We start from the raw sequence: 24,440 nt of genomic DNA, 5'->3' as shown, positions 1-24,440 counted from the left end.
ATTGAATATTTTGTTTTGATAATGGTCAAATCCTCTACACAGCCAACTTCTTGTAAATATGTTGTTAGTTTTCAAATAGCTAACCAGCATTGCATATGAAATTCCCTGGCACTCAGTGAAAGTGGTTGCAGCACTGATTTGCTGCACTGTGAATGCAATAGTTAATACATTATGAATTAATGTGCATGTAGCATGATGAATTTAGTTTATGAATAGATTCTTCTTGTACACTTGGCATGTTGGAACTGTAGTGCTATAAGGTTTGTAAGTCACTCTGTAAATTAGCACAATGGTCAGAAGGAAAAATTAACCTTACTGTACTCTCCCTCTGGGCACCATGTCTATCTTTGGCATTAGGTGTAGCTTACAACAAGGAATCCATATTCACACACCAGAGTTTCATGATTCCTCTGACTCACTTTCAGTTACTCATTGGCTGCAGGCTCCAGCAAAGAAACTACAATCCGAAGACCATGACTAAGCCTGACATTTCATCTTAAACAGAAGCACATGCATTCTTGACTGTTTACTGTATTCTCTGCCCTGGAATGCAAAGTGTAAGCCTTCATTTCATTTCCTCTGTAGAAACAATCAGTGTGTAGGATATATAGAACCATAAGCATACAGATGGATTAATGCAGTTTCCATTACCAAGTAAGGGTATTAATAGATATTAAGAATTAAGCACAAAATCAAATGCATATCAGTAGTGCAAAAAAGACAGTTTTGTCTTTGGTATTCATTTATGCTTATCCGATTTATGAAATTATATGTCCCATTCAATTCACATGTCACATATATATATAGGTATTGTAAAACCTGTACTAGAAGTCGTGTTCATGAGCTTATAAGAAAAAAATCCTCATTTCTGGACTGACAACTGAAAGTGTTATAAAGTACAACTGATATTCAGTGGAGCTGAGACACCTCGGGGGTGCTGCACAGAATGATCAAGCTAATTATTTCCTAAGACCTGATTCTCTTCACAGTTGAAAGTAATTCCATTAAAGTCGATAGAGTTAAACCCAGGGTAAAACTGGAATAAGTTCAGAATCAGGTCCAACTAGTGGGGGACATGTGGTTTCTTGTGACACACATTATATTTCAATTCAAATGACATGTTCCACAGTACTATATGTCTTCACTGAATAATTCAAGGCCTCTTACATGCATCCTCTCAAGAGGGACCCACTCACTAGCTAAGATCTTCAGGGTCGTTCATGTAAAAAGAAACAAAACAAAAGATAAGCTTGATCTTTTCCTTCTACTGAAAATGTTCATCTGGGACTTGAAGTGACGTATTGTACAATATCTGTAGCACATTTTGTTTGAAGACTAATGAATGCAAAATTTCTACTAACTCTGGGCTCCTTTGTTTTATAGTGTAGTAGGAATGCCTTGTTGACTAAGTATATTTTTCTGTAATTCAGAACTTCTCTCCCTTACAGTAATATGTTAGCCATGTGCTTTAAATGCTTTCTTACTGTGTGAACTGATTTCTGTAACTTTCATGTATAAAACAAACTGGACATTCTTTATATACTGGAAAATAATCAGTGAATACAATATTTCACTAAGTGTTGTACTGTTTATGTATATATCATCAATAAATGTTGATTCATAATTTTCAGGGTTGATATTTGTGTGTATCACATACTAATTCATTTGTTAACACCATAGACTAAAGGATTCCTTCTTTTCACTAAGGAATACCAACCTGTCTTATTATTTAAGGCCCATACTGAATCTGAAGTGCTCCTATTCTGCACAGAACAGATATAGCACAGTGGTAGTAGCAAACTGCCTCCCTGCCCTATTAACACATCTTACCCAGCTCAGGACTAACCACCTTGATGGTAATAGAAATGTAGCCGTGTTAGTTTAGTCTAGCTGACACAAAAAAAACAGGACTATGTAGCACTTTAAAGACTAACAAGATGGTTTATTAGGTTATGAGCTTTCGTGGGCCGGACCCACTTCCTCAGATCAAATTGTGGAAGAAAATTGTCACAACCATATATACCAAAGGGACACAATCAAAAAAAGTGAATACATATGAAAAGGACAAATAAAATTTCAGAACAGAGGGAGGATGAGGTCGGTAAATATCTGTGAGCTAATGATATTAGAGGTGATAATTGGGGAAGCTATCTTTGTAATGGGTAAGATAATTAGCATCTTTGTTGAGACCTCAGCGTAAAGTGTCAAATTTAATCAGCTGCACCAAACAACCTCCCATTCAGTTACTATTTGCTGATTGTAGGTGGGCTAAAATAAAAATGAATGAATGGATTGGCTTTCTAGTCTGAACCATAGAGGTTGGATCCATATTTGCCTAAGCCTCTGAAATATCAATCCTTCACTGTATACTCCCAATATTTCTAGTACATATATAATAATTAACTGTAAAGGAACATGGGTGTTATTTTAATTGATATCATACGCCAGGATGCAGTGTTATACTAAGATATGCACATGTCTTGGTGGGGGCAAGAGAGATTTGGAATCCAGTGGCATATTTTAAGTCCTACTTTTGATGTATATTAACTGCAATTCTAATTCTAGAGAAGCCAACTGTCCTGTTACAGAACAAAGGATACCACTGAACACATGCAGTTGCTTTAGCAACCTGACCTCCTTCTGCTGCCTACTAAAAATTAAAGCCTGCCTTGCTATTTTCTCTGAAATAAGAGGTGCTTTTGAACCTCTGTAGCTCTTTGAAGAGGAATCTGTATAATATCTGAGTTATAATTAGAAGATGACAATGGAATGACTCACTGCCACAGGTGCTGCAGCTGCTAAATGTAACAAGGAAGCTAAAACATTTATTTTCAAAATTGCAATAATTACAGTTAGTATAATTACAATTTTGTTATTTCTACCATATTAAACGATCAGTGCACATAATCAGTCCTTTAATCTGTAAGATTTAATAGCCTGCAGACTGTGATCTTATTAGCTCCTATAAAGCTAGAAAGGGTAAGCATTTGCCAAAGAAATGGCTAAGGCAAACCCAGGGTTTGGCAGAAAACAGAATTAGCAATCCTGTAGCTAGACCTCTTCCCTCTGAGTCTTACATGACTTGATCCAATGCTCCAATATGGTGATAGATGGGATTTGTTTTGGACAAAACTTAAATCAGAAGTCCTGATCACTCTAAGTCCTTAAAAATCTCATGATAGTTTTTCCAAGAACTCAGGGAGTCAAATTATTCTGCTCCCCTAAGATTTCTCTGGAAATTAGTTGGACGAAAGCAATTCCTTCACTTCCTGGCCCAATCTGGCATGCTGTGCACTTTTATACAACTCTGATGCTCCAACCCGGAGATGGTTGTGCCATATTGGCATATCACTTTGATAAGCTTGGCGCATACTTTGGGATCCTTATGATTAAAGGGACTATAATAAGATTTATGTTGATTTTAGTTCCAAAGCTTTCTTATGTTAGAAGCATGGAAGAAAAATATAGGAAGAACAGAGGACACTCCTACCTAAGTGGCCCAGGCGAAACTCACTCTTTCCAACCTAGCCCACCCAGCCAAAATTCCTCAGTCTTAGAGGAGAATTCCTTTCCAACATGACTGTGATTGTCTATAGAGTGAGCCCTTCTTTACCAAGGAAACGGGTGCCGTGATGTAGAATAAAAAAAGGTACCTTGCAGATAATTTACTATTAGCAAATCCCTTTTACCCCAATCTCCGAAGAACACAAAAGGAAATAATAGCGAAGAAGTAGTTCCCAGAAACAAATGAAAATGTTATGCAGTCCCCAAATCTTATGTACATCCTTTACTATGCCACTTCTGTGTAAACAGGAAGAGAAGTCATCATCGTAGCAAAAGAAACTTCTGCATCCAAAGTTACTACGCCCCAGGGAAAATATTAATGCTAATGTGACCTTGAGACCTGAGGCAGAATTAGTCTACTTTAATGGATCCAAGTATAGTCACTCATCTTGGCCCAGAAGTATTATTAATATTTATTTATAACAGAATCCAGAGGCCCCACTAAAGTAGGAGATAAAGTAATTCTGTTATTAAGTGGGGCATCTGAGGTTAGGTGCCAGTTTTCTGGGCTACCAGGAGTTGTGAAAAATATAGAGGCATTAGGTTCTGGCTTCATGTGGAGAAAATGAAACAATGTTTCATGTACATTAGATATGGTAGGAAGGGAACTTGTCTACGTGCATGTCTGCATCTTGTGGTTGTAGTGACGCTTGTAAGGTGCTCGGGTATTGTGATAAGGCACGTGACATACATGTATAGAAAGTGGAGCACTGAATTCTGCACACAGGAAATTGCACTGACAAGCTGTGAAAGGAGAAATGCTCTAACTCTGCTCCATCAAAGAGAAGACTGCTGATGAGGCTAAGAAGGAAAAGGAAAAGAAAGAGATTAAAAAGGGTAAATCTGTGAGACCCCTCTTCAAGCTCCAACAGGGTCTGAGAGGGCTTCAACTATCCTAGGGAAAACAATTCAACACATCTAGAAGCAGTTTGGGCTCTCATGATTTAATTTTAGCCCAAGAAAGAGTATTTGCATGTGATATTATAGACAGGCAAACATATTTTCAAAAGCTTGGGCATCCCAGGCTAGAACTCAAAACATTTCATAAACGAGGTGTTAGATCTACACCCAAATTTAAAGTATTCATAGTCATATTTACCACCAATTTCCAGAAGTGGCATTTATCACAGTGATGATAGGAGAGTGGGTGAGTTTGGACTATAGCAAGTATGGATATGTGAGTATGGGATGATAGGAGGGTATAGCTAGAGTCTTCGAGGTAGGAAAGAACTCACTTGGGAATTACGCTGTTGGGCTACTGCCATCTGTGTGTATTATAATATCTGTGAAATGCTTTTATAGATTCTCCTGAGAAGAGCATAAAGTAGCCATGTCTTGGTAAGCTATATGAGCTTTGATCCTTTCACTTCTTTGTCACTAGTTCAAAAACAGTCAAGGTCAGTTACTATGTCCTAAATGGAAAAAGGAACCCATATTCACTGCTCTCCTTGCCTGCATGCACCCCTTCAACCTCTGCAAAAACACCCCTGCAATGTGACAGGAGGAGGCTGATGCTGAATATGGAGTGCCTTTAACAACATTTAACGATAGTGGTAATGATTTTACATTGTTTTGCTCTTGATTGCTGCAGGATTTGGGGCAGAGGGAAATTAAGGGCTGGCGTGCTCAGGTCAAAACATTCCTCTTCACCTCCAGCTATATTTAGCCAAAGGGAACACACACCTATTCCCATAGGGCCAGATTTACAAAAGTATTTAGCTGCCTAAAGACACTGATAGGCATCTGATGGTTCAAAAGCACCTAAGCACATTAAGCACCTAACTTATTGAGCTCAATAGATGTTTGGTGCCTAACCTACTTAGGCACTTCCTGGGATTTACAGAGGTACCTATCTGCATCTTTAGGCTTTTTAAAATACCTTTGAAAAATCTGGCTTCTAATTCTTACTCACGGCCATAATTATTTAGCTGAGAAAAAACCTCTCATAATGAATTAGGGCTGCAGGATTGGGCTTTGCATGGTCTTTATGAATGATCTGAAATCTTTTGATCTTTCACTTGTCACCTTATATTGAGAAATAACATTCATAAAGACATTATTCCTGGTGAGTGAGAACTGATTAAGTCTATTGGTGTGAAATTCCACCCTTTTCAGAGGGCCACCACAAAATGACCCACAAAGGGAGGCACAAGAGTGTAGTAGACGAGCACTTGAGGAATCATAAGAAACGTCTCTGGGACCACTGAGTCCTGGATACTGGAGGAGGCTAATACATGCTGTGGAATCTTGTTTCCACTCAAGGCAAACTGCACTGATTCACTTACAACTTGGGGGAAAAAAATAAAACATTCCACAAGCAAGCAGTGCAAACTTTCCATCAAGGAGCTACAGAGAGGGCCCTGAGAAACCTGAAACAGCAGCTCTGAGCTAAGTGCTTTCTCTTCCATGGGGGAAGTGGACAAATATCTGCAAATACAGCCCCAGGTTTAAGGTTTGAACAGAAGTAAAAGGAATACAGTTCAGCCCTGACTGCTCTAGGTAGAAAGATGGTGTGAAGCCTACATTAAGTGTCCTGCCTACTGGGAAAATGGGGTTGCTGAAAATTATCTAGGTTAAGCCAGTAAAAGAAAAATAAAGAAGAAGAAAACCCAAACCACCATGAGAAAATAATGCTAATGGCCCAAATTAAACCAACAAATGCAAAAAAAAAAAAAAAAAATCAGGTTTAAGGCAGAAGCTCTTTCCTCAACCCAATGTGTGTGTGTGTTGTGATATGTATGGAAGCTAGAAAATACTACTAACCTGGAGTGAAAGTCTAAGAGGAGTCCCACATCAGAGTGGGAGGAGAGAAAAGACGGCTTCAAGTGAACTTTGCACCATCCTGATTCTGAGCTGCTCTGAGGGCCTGAGGCACCCCCAGCCTAACTTAGCCCTAAAGGCCCATACAACTTTGAACAATCTCTCATGCCTGCAATATCTACAGCAGTGTTGTCTACTCCCAATGTGCCTGCCCCCAAACCCACCCCTTCCATGATCCCCGGGCTAGTACTTAGAAGAGAGCCATCCAAAGGAAGCCTTAAGCATCTGCCTCAGTCCCTTCTTCCCAGACAGAACCAGCACTTTTAGGCCCCCTTTATAATACACTGACCCTTTACCTGGTATAAAGGGGCCAGAGCGACAACCAGGTATATAGAGCATGAATACATGGTAATAGAGCATCTGTTCCTGGTATTTAATTTGTTATTCTGTAGTCCATTATTTCAGCATGAATTCTGAGCGTTCCTGGGACAGCAATATTATTTTACAGCCTTAAATTTACACACAACAGGGGAACATCATTCCTCCTTCATGGCAGCATTAGCAATAGGTAAACCAAGAAAGGAAAAAATTAGATGCCTCATTCCATCCCCAATTCATATTGACTGTCCATTTCCACAACAAAGCTCAATTTCAACCATTTTTTTCAGACTCTGTTCTCTTCACGTAAAGCCAGAAGTGAAAGTAAGGCGGTGCGCCCCAGCATGCCGTGCCAGTAACAGTTGTCTGGGAAACTGAGCGGAAGGAGGAGACACAGCACGCTCTCACATGGGCTCCCAGGGCTTTTCTGCAGGCTGCAGTGCTAAGGAGCAGACAGGTGGCTGGGGGCACTGTGACCTCACCCGTCTGGGACTGCCCAGTTTGGAGGCTCCCTTGCTCCCCTTAGGGAGGACAGGGGAATTGGTCCCTCCCTCCTTGATTCCTACTGACCTGCTTGTTGCTTGCTGTTCCCCTTCTGTCACGTTAGCCCCCTGCCTTCCCTAAAGGGCACTCTTGCCTTCCCATACTTCTCCCCATACCACAACCTCTTGTCCTGAGCTCCTCTACACACCAGCCCTGATTCCAGTGCCTCCCACACCCCAACCCTCTGCCCTGAGCCCCCCCATGCATCTAGCTCCATTTCCTGTACCCCTCATACCAGCTCTGACATCTGCACCCCCCATATCATCACCCCCTGACCTGAGCCTCGCCCACCCTCTCAATCCTCTGCCATGGAGTCATATTGCACCACTCCAACCCCTGCACTAAACCCTCCCTCCCCACGGGGCAATACAACAGTACTTGTAAGAAATTTAAGTTACTTTCAACCCTGCTTAAAACTAAGCAAATGTTTACATACCACCTTCTTGAATCAAGCCTAAATGAGAACAGAATTTGGCCTTTTACTTGAAGAAACAATAACTTTTATTTCAAGCAATCCAAAAGAAAAAAATTACATACAAAAATATATAAGTTTTACCATTAGGGAACATTATGGAGGGTAAGTTTTGTGATTTTTTTTTAAAACAATTGCAATGAGCACCCCAGACCAATTTTAATTCACAAGTCTTATTTCCATAAAGATTAAAATAAATACCTTTTTCCAATGATGCTGCAATTATTTGCCATTTTTTTTCAATGGAGGAACATCCCAAAACTATATTCTGGCACAATGAGTTCCCGACAGATGGCCTTAAAACTGTCTCTTTGTATGAGACTTTTTTTCACTCCCCTCTTTTTTCCTTTTCTCAATCTCTCAGCATTTGGTTTTTATTCTGATCTTTCATCAGTTTTTCACTTTAATTTTATCATATTGTATTATGGATTTTCTTCTCTAATTCTCTTTTTCCTTAGAACAACTCAGGCAACATTTAAGTCAAATTTTCAAACCTCCATATTCTAGTGGGTTCATAATTAGACAAAAGGGATTCATTTGTCTCCAGAAAGTTTGAAAAAAGAGAGAGAAGGTTATAATAAAAATAGTGACTTCCTTTTAAGCAGTGCTAACAGGCAAATACCGCAGGTTAGAAATTCTCCAGGTCATTCTGACTGTAAGGCAAAAGCAAAGCTTCTATTGTCTTCAGTTGCCTTTCCCCTTGTAAACCAATCAGCATTCTTGAAGGCAGGAGGACACATTTGATAAACAGCAACTTTTTATCATCACTACTTTTCAAAACTTGTAGTACCAGAAAATATTCACAGCTGACTTCAATGCAAGCAATGGACATGCATATAAAAGTGGATTTTTCATTCTATGCTAACTGATAACAATTCCATAATTCCTCCATAAACACAGAAATATAAACAGTAACAAACCTGCTTGGCCTGAGTAAACCTTAAAAACAACTTAATAGGTGCCAGAAAGTATTGGCATGGACATTTCCAGAAGCCTTGTGTTAAGCATTGGGAAAATGCATCAGTAATGATAATTTTAAACAGCGATATGAAGACAAAAGTATAACCTGAACCATACATAAAAGGCATCAGATTTCTTTTGCCAAATTATCACTCCGGCTCTGCTTATTTTCAGTAGGGAAAGCAGTTGTTCTTAGCAGCAGACGTGCACTGAATATGTACTGCTTGCCTCCTGGCATACTAATAACTAGAGGAGCTATGAGTGGGAGAAGTCTCACATTGACTTAAAGACAGTGAAAAAAAAGTTCACTGAGAAAGATCAGTTCTCTTTTTTTTCTGCCCAGAATTGCAACATGTTCAAGTCTCAAATGCTAAGTACCCATTCTGGTGAAGAGATTTCCCCCATGAGTAACACAGAGATTTCACTCTCACTGTACCACTTCTCTTAACTATCTTACAAACTTCTTGCTGCATAGAGCATTCCCTCACCCATCCTAATCACGTAAAACTCTGCTCCCCAAAACACCTTACTTCATTAAGTGAAAGGAAAATTTGTCACTGATTTCAATGGAGGCATGATCTCATCCTAGGGAACTTCAGATTTTAACATCTTCTACCCTAGAGCAGAGAGCTAATCCGTTTCCAGATGTATCACCTGAGTCTATATTACTTAAATCGAAAGTATCAAATCTGATTCAATCCATTTACATGGAACTAGAGTAGTAAGAGCCATGAGTAGCTTACTAAGATGAAGTCAAAGTTTTTGGCCACAATATTGAATAACTTCCCCGAAGAAGCCAGTCTAGTCCAAATAATCCCCACTACTCCTGGCTGAGTAAAGTTCTTTAAGTCTCCTGAGTCCCACAGCAACAGAGAATCATTGTAATTCAGAAAGGGAAATACTTTCCTGGAGTCATAGAAAAGCTAACTAGACACTCCTCTAACTAAGGGCAGAGTCTTGGCCACTCAACTATTACTATGTGGTGATCAGGGCCCTGGTAATGTTCTTCTTGGAAGTCTCCATCAGCATATTAAATGCTTCCAAACTGCCTTACACAGGGGTAGGTTCTTATTACTCTCATGTCACAAAAACACAAAACATCCCCAAGGTACCAGAAAAACCATACAAACATCCTGAAATTCCAATTCTCAATGACTCTGTGGAAAATATTTAAAACACCCCTGACCAGAAAGCTTTATTACTATATAACCCTTCTCAATTCTCTGCTTCAATAAACCACACTTCATAAATCATCCAGAAAATATGGGTCAAGCCGTGTGTGAATGGACAACAGGGGTTTCTTACGCAAGAAACCCCTACAGAAAAAGCACAGGTGTTCTGATGGCCATTCTGTCCATGGCAGTGTGGACTCTCTCTTGCGCAAAAACTTTTTACAGAAGATCTCTTCCACAAAAAGTTCGTGCACAAGAAACCTGCAGTGTAGACATGGGAGATGACAATTAGATCCATAATCAATTTTTTTAGAGAAGCTAAACTGCCCATTTCAAAACTGGCAATCTGAAGTCTATCACAACTAAATGAGTGCATGGAAAACCCAAACTCAATGTTAGTAAAGCATAAAAGATTACAGGGAGTTTCAGCAGGGTGCAACCTAAGGCTTGCAGCTAGGTATAGAGACCTATATCTTACTGGTACAAAGCAAGACTAATAGACAGACAAACTCTAGCTAATAATAATGTCAATCTTATCTTTTCCTTTAATTTAGAATCAGATTTATTTTTGGAATTCAATTTACAATTAATTTTTCCACTTTCTTTCTTCTACTTATTCTGTTAATAAATATACAAATATATCATGGGTACTCTGCACAAAAAAAAAAAAAAAAAAAAAAAAGAAATAGAAATAGAAAAAAAAAAGACCCCAAGCAATAAAACCCCACCTAAATATGAACAATTGTTATATTACATGCATGAAATGATAATCTAGTTTTGAAACTACAATGCAAATTAATAACACATAGGACACATGACATGATACTTTAGCATATATAAAATAATGGCACTGCTTCTGTATGAGAGACTGCATGCCATTTATTAAACAACAACAACAACAACAACAACAAAAACTCCCAAGAAGTCAAGTGAGGATGCCATTGCCATATTACATGTGGCATGTGAAATAGAAAAATCTAGGAAGGAGATGGCAGATTTTCCCATTAAGTATTTGAATAGGTATACTCCTGTTTAAAATCAAGAATTCCGATGTGTAACATGTTGAAACCTGTATTTTAAGTCTTTGCTCCAAGGCAACCAAGTATTTGCTTTGCACAGAGGCCTATGTTCAGCTAGCATTCAGGAAGTGAATAGGTCTTGTTCTGGTCCTCTGCTTTGATCAAATTTTATGCACTGTGCCTATTTAAATGCATCCTTCCAAAGACCATTTTGATTTACAATGGCTTATGAGAAATACTGTCAAAAACTACTTCTGGAATGAAAAATGCCTGAAGGATACAAATATGGCACAGCATAACTCAGTTATGTATGTTCATAATGGGATGAGATTGTTGACAGTAGACCATATTTACTGATGTCGTAAACAGGGTACAAAACCATTGACTTCTAAGCATATGATTATAAGCAGCTCATGAGCATCTACATGTGGCTTTCTGTTTGTGAAATAACCCTGTTCGGTGGGCTAGCACATGTGCCACTTCAGTGGTCAAAATAAGACAAGTCATTCTTGTGCTGGCCCCTCTTGCACAGGCGGAATTTAATCCATGGCAATATGCCTGAGAAATGTCACCAAGTTACAGTAAGTTATTAAACAAATGCTTATGGAGAGCCGCTAAATACCTACATTGAGAAACACAACTCAGCAATCTAACACATTGTGGTATGAATAAAACACAATTAGAGAATTCTAGCTGAAATTTTAACTGCTGAAATTTCTTTAAAAAGGAAATTAAAAGAATGAGTTTAATGGAGTACTTCTATGTTTATTAAGAATCCATGGTCAATGAATGGGACTGTTTTGCTTAACCGACTAAATATCCCATCCCATGCTGCATATGGTCCTCATTGATTATAATTACCTAATGAACTGTTTTCATTTTGATTTTTCCTTAAAGTGAAGTTGGACAGAATGTTGCTGGTAATTCAATTTCTTACTTATAATGTACAATCAATTCAGTTTCAGAGGGGTTGCCATGTTAGTCTGTAAAGGTATGTTTAGACAGCAGTGCTATTTCAGGATACTTCTAGTATCCCAAAATAGCTATTCCGTGTCTTTTGACATTTGATATTTAGAATTTGAAATAACAGGCTCGCTATTCCAAAATCCCTGTAATGCTCATTCCACAAGGATTATGAGACATTTTGAAATATGGTGTTGTGTAGCCAGCACCATATTTCGAAATAAGCTATTTCAAAATTATATCAAAATAAGACACACAACTTGCATAGCTCAAACTGTGTATCTTATACAAGCTAAGGGTGTAGTGTAGATGCACCCTAACTGAAAAAACGTAAAAAAATAGTGAATAGTCCTTTGACACCTTAGAGACTAGTAAAAAATGTTGATGGTATCATGAGCTTTTGTGGGCACAACCCACTTTTTCAGATAACCATAGTTTATACGTTGCACAAATAGGTTATGGGGATGGGGGAAGCATGAAGCAATGCAGCTGCAGCTATTTTACGTTGTTGGAATAGTTTTATTTTATTTTCTGTGATCTTTATGCAGTTTTCCAACTTCTTGTTTCAACAAGTGAACAATATTTCTCTTGGCAATTTTTAATAAGCAGAGTTTAAACAAAAAGATGAATGAAATGGAATCCAATAGAAAGCATCACAATTTTAATTTGACTGTTAAAATATCAGCAAGTAACATGCAACAATTTTGTGATTAAAACTGAGAGCAGGGCTAGATAGAGCTCTGTTCTGCAAGAAACAAAACATTGCCATCTTGTTTGATCATGTCCTACTGCTAGATTTTGTAATATGGGATTCAGTTCTGGTCACTGCATTTATTTGTCAACCTAATTAACAAGTTTCACTAGGGAACATACTCAAAATATATTCGGGGAACAGCAACGGAGAACTCTGAAACTGAGGGATAACTGCACAGATTGTTAAGATAATAAGAACAAAAGTTTATTATGTATCAACTCTAGTCTTTTCACACATCCCAATACAAATTATTTGCATTGTATATTCATGGGCATTTAAAAATGCCTCTTCCTTTTGTTCTCATTAAAGCTCTAGTTGTAATCATTTTAAAATGTCACGATTTGCCCATATTTGCAGATCCTGAATTCACCTGACAAACTCCGCAGGGCTAGAAGGTAATTTTAAAAGATTTTGGTGTCAGACTTTACAGAAGCCCTTTCTGAGCTACCTCTGTATTTTCTCCAGACATTTATTCCTCACCTATGCTTGTAGAATATACATTTAGTTCCATAAATGCGAGTGATTAGATATTTCTGTGTTTCCACTCAGCGAAGGTGCTGTACCTGGAGAAACTATTCCTTCTTACATGCTATATGTAAGTATCTTCCAGATAAGAAATGGGAACTGCAAAATTTATGCAAGTCTCAGAGGCTTCTATCAGAAAGCAATGTCAATATTTTAAAATTTGGACCTGATTTTTAAAAATATTAAAAAGAAGGAAATCTATGCTTAGTTATGCTCAAAAGTTATCAGTAGCACATTGCATCTGTGAGTTCCAGGCCCAGTTCCATGTCATTTTGATTTCCCCCACTCTCGATCTACAAGATGGCCCAACACTATTACAACCCGGTCTTCATGCCAGCCTCTTGTTGATTTTGTGTTTCATCTGTGGTCAGGATTTCATCACATGTTCCTTTTCGATTATCTGGCTGTTCTTTATGTACCAAGTGCACCATTTCTTGAGATTTGCTAGCTTCTCCATTCAGTCCACTCATCTTCTTGTCTGACACTGACCCTTTGCCATTGTTAATCACTAGCTTCTTCTTCTGCCCACATCTAGTAAAAATAAGACACACAAATGGAGATTATGGAACTGGGAAGCACAACACACAGAGCAGATTTTCCAGAAAAAGTTCAAAAGAAACAAAACGCGAGTCTGTCAATGGAGAAAAGCAAATATGTAATACATAAAGCTTTTTTCTAGAGAGTGGCTATATTTCGTGTTTCAGGTAGGATATCGAAAAGTATCCTCGACTACCTTTATTCTGAGCCCAGTGACTTAAAGGGGAGCACGGTTCTTTTGAAAATCCCATTCTTTATATTATGGCTGTCAAGCAATTTTTAAAAATTGCAGTTAATTATGCAATTAAAATAGATCACAATTAATTATGTGATTAATCATATTGTTAAACAATAAATACTGTTTACTTAAATATTTTGGATTTTTTCCCCCTTTTCAAATATTTATTTCAGTTACAACATAGAATACAAAATCTACAGTGTTCACTTTATTTCTGATTACAAATATTTGCACTGTAAAAAACAATAGCATGTTTCAGTTCCCCCATTACAAGTACTGTAGTGCAGTCTCTTTTTAATGAAAGTTAAACTTATAAATGTACAAAAGTAACTGCATTCAAAAATAAAACCATGTGAAACTTTAGAGCCTAGAAGACCATTCAGTCCTATTTCTCATCCACTCAGGCAACAAGTTTGTTTATATTTTCAGGAAATAACGCTGCCCACTTCTTGTTTACAATGTCACCTGGAAGTGAAAACAGGCGTTTGCATGTCATCGTTGTAGCCAGCATTGCAAACTATTTACATCCAGATGTGCTAAAGAGTCATATGTCTCTACGCACTTCAACTACCATTTCAGAGGATACGTGTCCATGCTGCTAACAGCTTCTGCTCAATAATGATCCAAAATGGTGTGGATGTTCATTTTCATTATCTGATATAGATTCTACTAGCAGAAAGCTGATTTTCTTTTTTGGTGATTCAGATTTGGTAGTTTCCACATCAGTGTTTTGGGTTTTAAGACTTCTGAGCATGTCCTTCAGATTTTGGAAGGCACTTCAAATTCTTAAACTTTGAGTCAAATGCTGTAGCTCTCTTAGAGCTCTCACATTGGTACTCTCTTTGTGTTTTGCCAAATCTTCTGTGAAAGTGTTCTTAAAATGAACAACATGTGCTGGGTCAACATCTAAGATGGCTATTATATGAAATATATAGTGAATGAGGGTAAAACACAGAGCAGGAGTAAAACAAGTCTACCCCAGGGAGTTGAGTCACAAGCTTAATTAACAGATTTTTTTTTTAACAAGTGTCATCAGCATGGAAGCATGTCTTTTGGGATGGTGGTAGAGCACAAAAGGCATATGAATGTTTAGCGTATTAAGCACATGCCTTGCAACGCCCTGCTACATAAGTGCCATGGTAATGCCTCTTCTCACTTTCAGATGATATTGTAAATAAGAAGCAGGCAGCATTATCTTCTGCAAATGTAAACAAACCTGTTCCTCTTAGCGACTTGCTGAACAAGAAGTAGGACTGAGTGTACTTGCAAGCACTAACATTTTATATTGTTTGCGTTTGAGTGAAGTTATGTAGCCCTCTGCATTTGTAAGTTGCACTTTCATAAGAAATCACACTATCATACTTATATGAAGTAAATTAAAAATAGTTTTTTTTCCTATTTTTACAGTTCAAATATTTATAATAAAAAGAATCTAAAGTGAGTACTGTACACTTTGTAACTGAAAATATAGAAAAACATGCAAGTATGTAATACATTTCAATTAGTATTCTATTGATTAGCAGTATAATTAAATCCACAATTAGTTTTTAATCAAGATTAATTTTTGAGTTAATCATATGAATTAGATGCAATTACTCAACAGCCCTTACTTGATATATTGCTCAGTTATTATTGCTGAACTCATTCTGAAGGTTCAGCATTTGGAACTGATGCTGGATTTCTAAAGTTTGGGAGGCTCCAGATTGTGGGGTTTTGTTTGAATCCCAATGGAACCAGTCACAAAATTTAGAACTGCAATTGTTTTTTAAAAGATATCAAATTTAGGAAGTGGCTGGGTACAATATTTGGATTGAGGGTTCCAGCATACTCCAGTTAAACCAAAGGATCATTTTTCTCTTCTGTTTTCTTTTAAACGTGTCAGAACTAGAACTGTGCTGACAATTATGGAAGGGGTCACAATGCTGTCATCAATGATTTAGCTTGTTAAAGACTATACTGAAGAATAGAAATAAAGACTGGGCTTTATCCTTCCTTTCACTCCTTTCCTGTAACATACGCCATGCAATGGTGTTGGAGTGGCAGCAGAGAAACTAACAGTGCTGGTTCTATATATTCAGGGATATCTCATGAAGGTGGTTAAACTGGCTTTCTGATTATGCTGCATACCTAAATATAAGATATGCACAGTTAAATATAAATATAAAGACATATACCCAAAGCATTATACTTTGAAAACAACTACAATATTTACACAAACTTGCTTTAAAAATGCTTCCTGCTTTGGCTAAGTGAATTCCATTTGAACTACTAATTTGGCAGCTAAATTATTTCTCCATCTTTAGTTTGAATCAAGTATATTTTTTATTGCCAGACAGACATATGACAGCTGTTTTAGCCAAAGTGGCCAAGAGCAGATCCCCCTTGTCTTAATTTGCCATGTTTACATTACACACATGGGAGTAAATTCAGCCCTGAATTACACATACTCAACACCAATTCCAGAAAATAGTGTACATTAATGAGATGCCATGGGAAGTAAGGCAGAGCAGAATTTCTTTCAAAATAATAGCTAAATTGTGAGGCATTTCCTCATGGGTTGTGGAGGGAAGGACTCTTTTCCCTCTAATGAGTATTTTGAGAGGAGTTATTCAAGACTGGAAAGCTGGATTCTTTACATAAAATATTTATTTGTTTTGTTGGGGCTCCACAATTTATGCTGGGCCTTGGGCAATACTATTTCAAAATCTCACAAGCAGAAACTGTGAAAAAGGGGAAATTTAAATAAAATCAAGCTATTTCCTATTCTCCAAAATGATCAACTTTGGTTGGAATTTCTAAGACATCCCATGTTGCATAAACTTCCCAAGTAGATAGGCTCAGTCTTTTGAGAGATGAATCAAACATTTGGATGCTTTAGGCATATAAAAGATTTTTTTGTGATACCTGGATTCTGAAACAATAACATATACACTTCCTTGGCCCATCCTGACCAGACTGTATGAAAAAGACACTGAAAATGTGTGGCTGGTTGATTAAAGTTCACTTCAATATTGGTAACACATTACAACTTAGTTGGTTTTTTAAAATTCTGTTTGTGAAAGCCTTGAAAATTCTAGTTTCTAAGGCTATATCTACACTACAAGGTTTTTGCACAAAACCATCTGGTAGAGCACCCACACCTCAAGCGTGTTTTTGTGCAAGTAAATTGACAGAACAGAGGGCTTTTGCCGGTAGTGTTATTCCTCTCCCCACAAGGAATAACTCCTTTTTGCGCTACAGCTCTTGTGCAAAAAGGCAGGCATGGATGCTCCAGAGGGATTTTTGCACAAGAAACCCCTATCGGAAAAAGCACAGGTGCTCTGATGGCCATTCTGTGAATGGCCATCAGAGCTTTCTTGCGCAAGAGTGTCCATGTAGTGTGGACACTCTCTTGCACAAAAACACATTGCTTTTGCGATGCACTTTGAGATCTGGACACGCTTTTGTGCAAGAACTCTTCTGCAAAAAGCTTCTTGCGCAAAAACCCTGCACTGTAGACAAAGCCTAACTCTGGAACCACTCACTCACAAACTCCTCAGTTTATTCCTTTCTGCTTTTCAGCAAAGATCTCACAACAAAATTGTTATTGTGAGATCAAAAATTATTAGTTTCATATGTCTAAGATTTATAATTTGTAGAAAATATTCTACAATATGCTCATTATGAATTACTGTAAGTAATTAAAACTAATTTACATTTGCCAAATAAACGAGTAAAATGGTTTTTATTTTTATATCGCCCTCCGCCCCATATTTATTAATTTAAGGCCTGACACAGTGCCCCCAAAGTCAATGGAAAGTTTCTCCTTCACTTCAATGGATGTTGGAGCAGAGTCCTACTTTCTATTTCACAAAAATTTCCTCCAAATCCACACAAATAAATAGAGGGGGGAGAAGAGGAGGAGGTGTGTGCACATCTAGTATTATGCTATATGTAACATTTAATTCCCTGAATTTCAAAGTAAAATATGTTTTTAATTTAAAAATAGTTAATAAATTATAGCTTTCAGATTGTTTCATTTCTGGATAGAGTCTATCTGTATTTGATCACAGCTAGACTTCTCTGTCAGTTTCTATGGTGACTTGGTGTGGAGAGGAAGGTAGAAGGAGGCAAAGAAAGCAGCCTCAGCTTCGCAGACATAGCAGAGTGGCACAGATCACTAAGACAGAATATTTACACTTTAATTCTTAGACCAACTCACAAGACGGAGGTTGTAGATTGTGTGTTTTACTATGTGGCTGATATTTTAAATCAGCAGTTCCCAGTCTAGAGGGGCTACCAAAGGAGCACACTTGCTGTGGATATGGTCATCAGGCCATAACCTTTGCAGGTATAAATCAGTACCACCTCAGCCCTAGATCATTTTACCCCAGCAGAGGACCTAGCCCTAGTCTGCAGTCACCCAATTTGCACTTCCCTGCCTCACAAATCCTGCTTCACTTTGAGGGATGGTCTAAATCAAAGGTTCCCTTCCTCTAGCTTTATATTTCCCTATAGAAGCCTGTGGAGATCACATTTTAATGGCCAATCTGGTTAGGTCATCTCCCTCTTAAGCACCACTCACTTTTTTGGGCGTGCTGGCCTTTGCCATTGAAGAGTGCCAGTATAAACCAGGAACTAATTAACTCACTCTGTACTGTGACAGAAGTACATGAGAATATTTACACTGATGGAAAGTTCAAGTGTAACATTCAAATGGGAATCTGTCACTAACAAATAGGAAGCAAACCTCAGTACAGCTATTAATAAGAAAAGAAATATAGACTTATGTTTAGGGCTTTGAGTAGGCTTTTGTTTCCACAAACTTCCTGGTTAAACTTGGCTAAGTCATTGCACCTTTGTGCCTCAGTTTCACCATCTGTAAAATAGGGGCAAATAGTGGCTCTGTGAAGATATTTTTGCTGTTTATCATACAAATATTTTGAGATCCTTTCATGGAAAGTGCTATAGAAATAACATTATAAACTAAGAGACTAGGAAGAAAAATTGTGGACTTGACACTGCCAAGTAATACTCTGAATGCTTAAAAGATTTCTACCAAAATATTAGACACCTTTTGTTTACTGCAATGTTTCCCTCAATTAGTCCTAAAGCACAGGTCAAAACTGTGACTCCTGTCAGCCAAGATCCAAAGAGCCTCCTTCTCCCTTCAATCCATCTCCCAGTTCCATCCTTCTAACTATAAACCTTTCCTTCAGTTCTCACTATCCACTTCAAATGCCCCACAGCAGAACTCTTTTATAGTCTGCTAGAAGGGCTGGAGAATTGATTCTCTGCAGATGATCCAGCCAGGCTCACTACAAACTGCTGCTGTACTCAGGACTGGCAGCTGTGATGCTTCTTTTAGCTAGTGAGAACAGGTGAATCCTATCTCTAAGGTCCTCTGATGGGGAGTGCATGGAGCCTATCACACAGAGCAGCTGTACTCTTCTGGCCTGTACAAAGCACACAGTGGGCTTACATTTAGTTAGCTTGGAGACCACCTTGTTATTTACTGTACATGCTTCTGTTTACATCTATGTGACATTTTATAAACTCTCATTGATCTTAGAGGAAGCAGGATCATTATTATGTAAGAAACAGAGAGAAATGATTCCTTTACTCTGCCAGGTAAAAGTTCAGGGCCTCAAACCTCAGCAGTGTCTGATAACAGATGTGCTGTTTGCAGCCATTGTCATTTTGTCAGAAACTCTTCCCTCTGCTTCTTTAAAGCTACCAGAAGCATCAGAAGCCTCCCAGTAATCAAGACAGAATGTTCTCCAACAATGACTGTCTCTAACCACAGGTAGAAGTGGGCTTCCTTACCTTCTCCGACTATTGACAGCAATGCAAACCGCCAAAACCAATGTCAGAGCCACAAGAGAAGCCACTATGATCAGCCATTCTGTGGGTGGAATTGGGAAAAAAATTAGCTCCTATTCTCATTTAGAGTTTGACACACAGAGGGACATGGGCAGTGTTGTATTCTTTTACAATACACCTATTCTGCTGATTGTCAACGTTTTTTCTGATATGCAAGACTACAAGTCTAATACTATTCTAACACAACAGTGTAAATAATACTGTGCAAGACATTTCTGAGCATTGGAATGAGAAATACATTTAGTTATGTGCTTATGAAATGAAACTGTTGTTGAATGTTAGCATCTGGAATCTCTATATGAAACTATGAAACCATGCTCGGGCCTTTAACGAGGGAAATTATTGCTTTATTCATTTACAGTATTTCTTCAGTGGGCAGGAGAGGCCTGGTTATGAAATGTCTGCAACAATATGCAGATAGGGTGACATAAAAACAGAGCGGAAGATCTGAACTTTTCTTCATTTTGTCATTTAACGTGAGATCCTAAACTTTAAAAGGACATTTTCAGGCAAATCTTGCTTTCTGTTTTTGGTTTAAAAAAAACAAAACCCTTGGATCATATCAGCAGAAATATGAAAAAAGCAAAGACAGGCTTGTTTGTTTGTTTCCAGTAAATACATTTCCTTATACTGTTTACAATCCAGACATTGTCAATATAGTACTACAGGCAGTCCCTGGGTTACATGGATCTGACTTACATCGGATCCCTACTTACAAACGGGGTGAGGCAACCCCGCACTAGCTGCTTCCCCCCCCAGCAGACCAGGGAGACGCGGAGTGGCTTTTCTCAGCAGACACCTCAGCTTGAGAATAAAGGACTGAGGGAAGTGAGATGTGCGAGAATAAAACTGAGCTCTGGAGAAATGTTTGGCTAGAGTTTCCCCTACAATATGTACCAGTTCCGACTTACATACAAATTCAGCTTAAGAACAAACCTACAGTCCCTATCTTGTACGTAACCCGGGGACTGCTTGTACTACATGAGAATCTAATATTGATCTACAATCCCTATCTTGTACGTAACCTGGGGACTACTTGTACTACATGAGAACCTAATATTGACCATAAACTCTGAGCCTGATTCTGAATTCATTTACCCTGATGCAAGATGAGTGTAAATCCCACTATATGAATGGAAGTATAGCCCAGCAGGGAATCTATTTTTATGGAATCACTTCCATTGACATTATATTGGGATGATACAATGGGGATGAAAACTGGTATGATTTCATTCTATTAAGAAAAACATCTACATCACAGGCAGAACATTCCAGTGCTTTCAATCTCTATTTTTAGTTTTTCCAAATGTCCTAAATATTTTGCTTCAGAGCTGAAGTACAGGATGCATTGGCTGGAGTTGGGGTTAGCAATCATCTTTTATAATAACCTTATCATCTTTATTGATTCAATTCTGTCATCAGACTGTCAAAGACAATAGCTTCAGATACCAACCTGGTATTTGGGCTGATCTTGGCTGAGAAAATATATTTGTTGTTGTAGTCTGTCCATCTTGACCTCTTATTCTGCTATCATGTTTGTTAGATGTAAAACCTAGACAACAAAACATCCATTATGATCAACAATACTAGAGGAAGTTACAGACTATAGACTTGCCCTTTCATCATTAGAAAAGATTATATAAACTACAAAGTTTACCTGGACTCCAGAAACAAAAAAGTTTAACAAAAGGTTGCAACATCTCAGGGTAAAGTAGCATAGGAAAACATTGCACAACCCACATCTCATCAAAATGCATTAACAATCAGTATAACTAAGGCTGGCCTTGTTATCTCGAATAATATTATTCATTTCCCTCCTACAACAGCATGTTGTTTTTGTGGTTTTCACTTTTTATCATATTACTGTTACACGGGTTAAAATGTGAAACTAGTCAGAACATTTTCAGTCAAAAATACTCCTTCATTGAAACCAAAATGGGAAAAAAGGAGGGAAACAATGGTTCTCTTACAGGCTATGCAGAGAGAGTGAGTTGGGGGGGGGCTCCATTTTGGAGAGAGGAACCAGATTGTAGATGTGGAGCCTTTTCCAGCACAGGAGCTGCTGTTAGAAGCTAGAGCTTACTGCGGAGAGCCGTCTGGGGCTTGGATCTAGCAGGCTGCTTCAAGGACTGTTGGTGATTGTCTCTGGAGAGGAGAAATTTGGCTGTGCCTGTGGCTCAGAAGGGCCTGCATAGCCCTTCACAGAAAGTACTGTGAATAATTGTGGCTCTTTGGGAAAGTGCTGCCTGGGATGGAACACAGAAAACCAACTGACTCTGGGTCCAAAGAGAGCTAGAGTGATCTGCCCAGGGAACCAGAGCTGCTAGCATTTTGGTGGAGCCTGCTCCAGTGGCACAGGGATTTTGCAGCTGGCTGCCTAGCTTGGACTGACACATACAGAACCCACACAGCACTGTCTCCACTTTAGTTGCAGACCTTCAAGTGCACCCATGCAAGCGTCTGGGAGTCTGAGATGCAGGGGAGTGCACACTCTGGTGTGGGATAAATGGCGGCAGTGTAAATGCCAGTTAAATACGTTTCCTTTATTTCTGTGTACTTTGTTAATTGATTGTACTCACTTTTAGTCTGTTATAGCTTGTTTCTTTAAGTTGTTAAGTAAAGGTGTGTTAATTCTAATTTAATCAATTAGACATACTTTATGTATAATTGTAGTTTTGAAGTTAGATCCAGATTATTACTGGAATAATTTTATTCCTGGACACTCCCAAGGCACACTCCCAAGTGTGTACAGGGCCAGACAGGTGGAGGCCCCGCCATTGTATATTCCTTTAGGAGCGGGGGACAGCAGCAAGGGGGTGGATAGGGAATCCCCAACTATACATAACCAGTAGGATATTCAGGATCTCCTTTAATGTTGAAACCATCAGGCGCCCAGGCATACAGATGTATGGGGCCTGCTCCTGAGCAACCCAGAAAGAAAAGAGAGGGTCACATAAGGTTACAGTTCTCAGAAGTTTCATGGTCTAGAAGTGAAGCTTCTGGAAGACAAGTTGCCTTGACATTTTGTTGTGAGGTTGGATTAGGTTTCCAATTCAACCATATACTTCTGCTCTGAACTATTTCTCATAAAACAACATTTGCTGGGCAATGCCCCAATCAACTTAATTCTTGAGTATGGTAACATCTCTGGCCTCCAGAAATGTTTATGCTCTTTTCTAATCAAGCCATACCATCATACACATGTATATACACTTTGAATTCCTCATAAAATTCTCCCTTGTCCAGTCTAAGCTTCCCCTAACCCTTCAAAGCACTTCATGACTGCTCTCTGTTCAAAATCTCTGATCTCATTTGCTAATAATAGCTGGCAAACAGAACTTAAGAAGCACATTTTTTTCTGCTTTTAGATTCAGCCAAAAAGCTCTTCATGAAACCTCCAGATGTTTTTATGTTCATCTGATGGGCTACTTCATGCTATCTCATGGGAAATTCATTGTTTAGGCCAAAGAACTGAACACTGAATTTAGCATCTGAGGGTATGTCTACAATACCCCGCTAGTTCGAACTAGCGGGGGTAATGTAGTCATCCGCAGTTGCAAATGAAGCCCGGGATTTGAATTTCCACGAGGAGTACAGCTAGTTCGGATTAGAAGCCTAATCCGAACTAGCTACTCCGTGCCGCGTGTAGCCGCGCAGCACGGGGTTCGAACTAGCCAGCATTTAAAAATGGCGCCGGCCGGCTTCATGCAAATGAAGCCCGGGAAATTCAAATCCCGGGCTTCATTTGCAACTGCGGATGACTACATTACCCCCGCTAGTTGGAACTAGCGGGGTAGTGTAGACATACCCTGAGGGACTTGATCTTGGCTCCAAGAAAACAGACAAAGATGGTCAGACTATAGAGTGGCTTGTGTAACCACAGACTTCAAGAGACACCAATCAGGGCCCTAGCATGATGCCCAATCCACAAAACTCCTTTGAACTGAACAGCTAACTTTTGTATAGTAATAAAGTCCAGATATTTACTAAAGATTTTAGTTTTCTAGAACTATATTATTCAAAACCCCAGAAATACTCATCTGATGAAGTGGGATTTACCCATGAAAGTTCATGATAATATATGTTTTTGTTAGTCTCTAAGAAGCGCCACAACTACTCGTTTTTAAAGTTACAGTCTAACACAGCAACCCCCCTGATACTTTTTTGCAAGAAGTACAGCCGGTCCCCAAGTTACGAACGGTCAATTTACGACCATTCGCATTTACGACCAAACCTCTCATTAAGCGGTCGTAAAGGCAGTCCCTGAGTTACGAACGTACCCATGCTTACGAACAGAGCGGTTGCAATGTAACTCAATGGGGTCCAACTTACGAACATTTCGAGTTACGGCCAAGTGTTTGGTCCATAACCTGTTCGGAACTTGGGGACCGGCTGTGGACAGAAGAGGCACCAGGGACTTCTGTGAGGTTCATCTTATGGCTACTTAATCATAGTCTTTCTTTGTGAAGAATCAAATATGTATTTGGATTTCTTCAATGCATGGTTTTACTATCCCACTGTGGCTTTTGGGCAAAAGATCAGTCATATTTATGATGTCAGACCACAGCTGAGCATGACTACAGAGGAAAAGCAAGTCAAAACATGAGGTATAGCAGACTGAAAAAAGAATTTCTTCAGAATGAGCTTTCAAATATGTTCTTTTAACATGTGAAGTGAACTTTCTTTGTCATCC

General features: G+C 38.7%; 1 protein-coding gene across 21 annotated transcripts in view; it reads right to left on the bottom strand.

Moving 5' to 3' along the window:
- Nucleotides 1-11,605: 11,605 nt before the first annotated feature.
- The window catches only part of CD44 (CD44 molecule (IN blood group)), a 96,301-nt gene continuing 83,466 nt past the window's right edge, over nucleotides 11,606-24,440 (bottom strand). For all 21 annotated transcript variants that reach the window (XM_025185320.3, XM_025185325.3, XM_075927473.2 and 18 more), the window contains 3 exons: nucleotides 21,201-21,299; nucleotides 19,691-19,769; nucleotides 11,606-13,641 (listed from right to left, as the gene is read on the bottom strand). In XM_025185320.3, coding sequence (XP_025041105.3) covers nucleotides 13,425-13,641; nucleotides 19,691-19,769; nucleotides 21,201-21,299 — 395 coding nt within the window. In that variant the 3' untranslated portion in view covers nucleotides 11,606-13,424. The remainder of the gene's footprint in view (nucleotides 13,642-19,690; nucleotides 19,770-21,200; nucleotides 21,300-24,440) is intronic.

This window comes from Pelodiscus sinensis, chromosome 5 (assembly GCF_052426305.1).
Source record: "Pelodiscus sinensis isolate ZL-2025 chromosome 5, ASM5242630v1, whole genome shotgun sequence".
Classification (NCBI taxonomy): Eukaryota; Metazoa; Chordata; order Testudines; family Trionychidae; genus Pelodiscus; species Pelodiscus sinensis.
The sequence above is the reverse complement of the archived record's forward strand: the minus strand, read 5'-3'. Positions and strand labels throughout refer to the sequence as shown.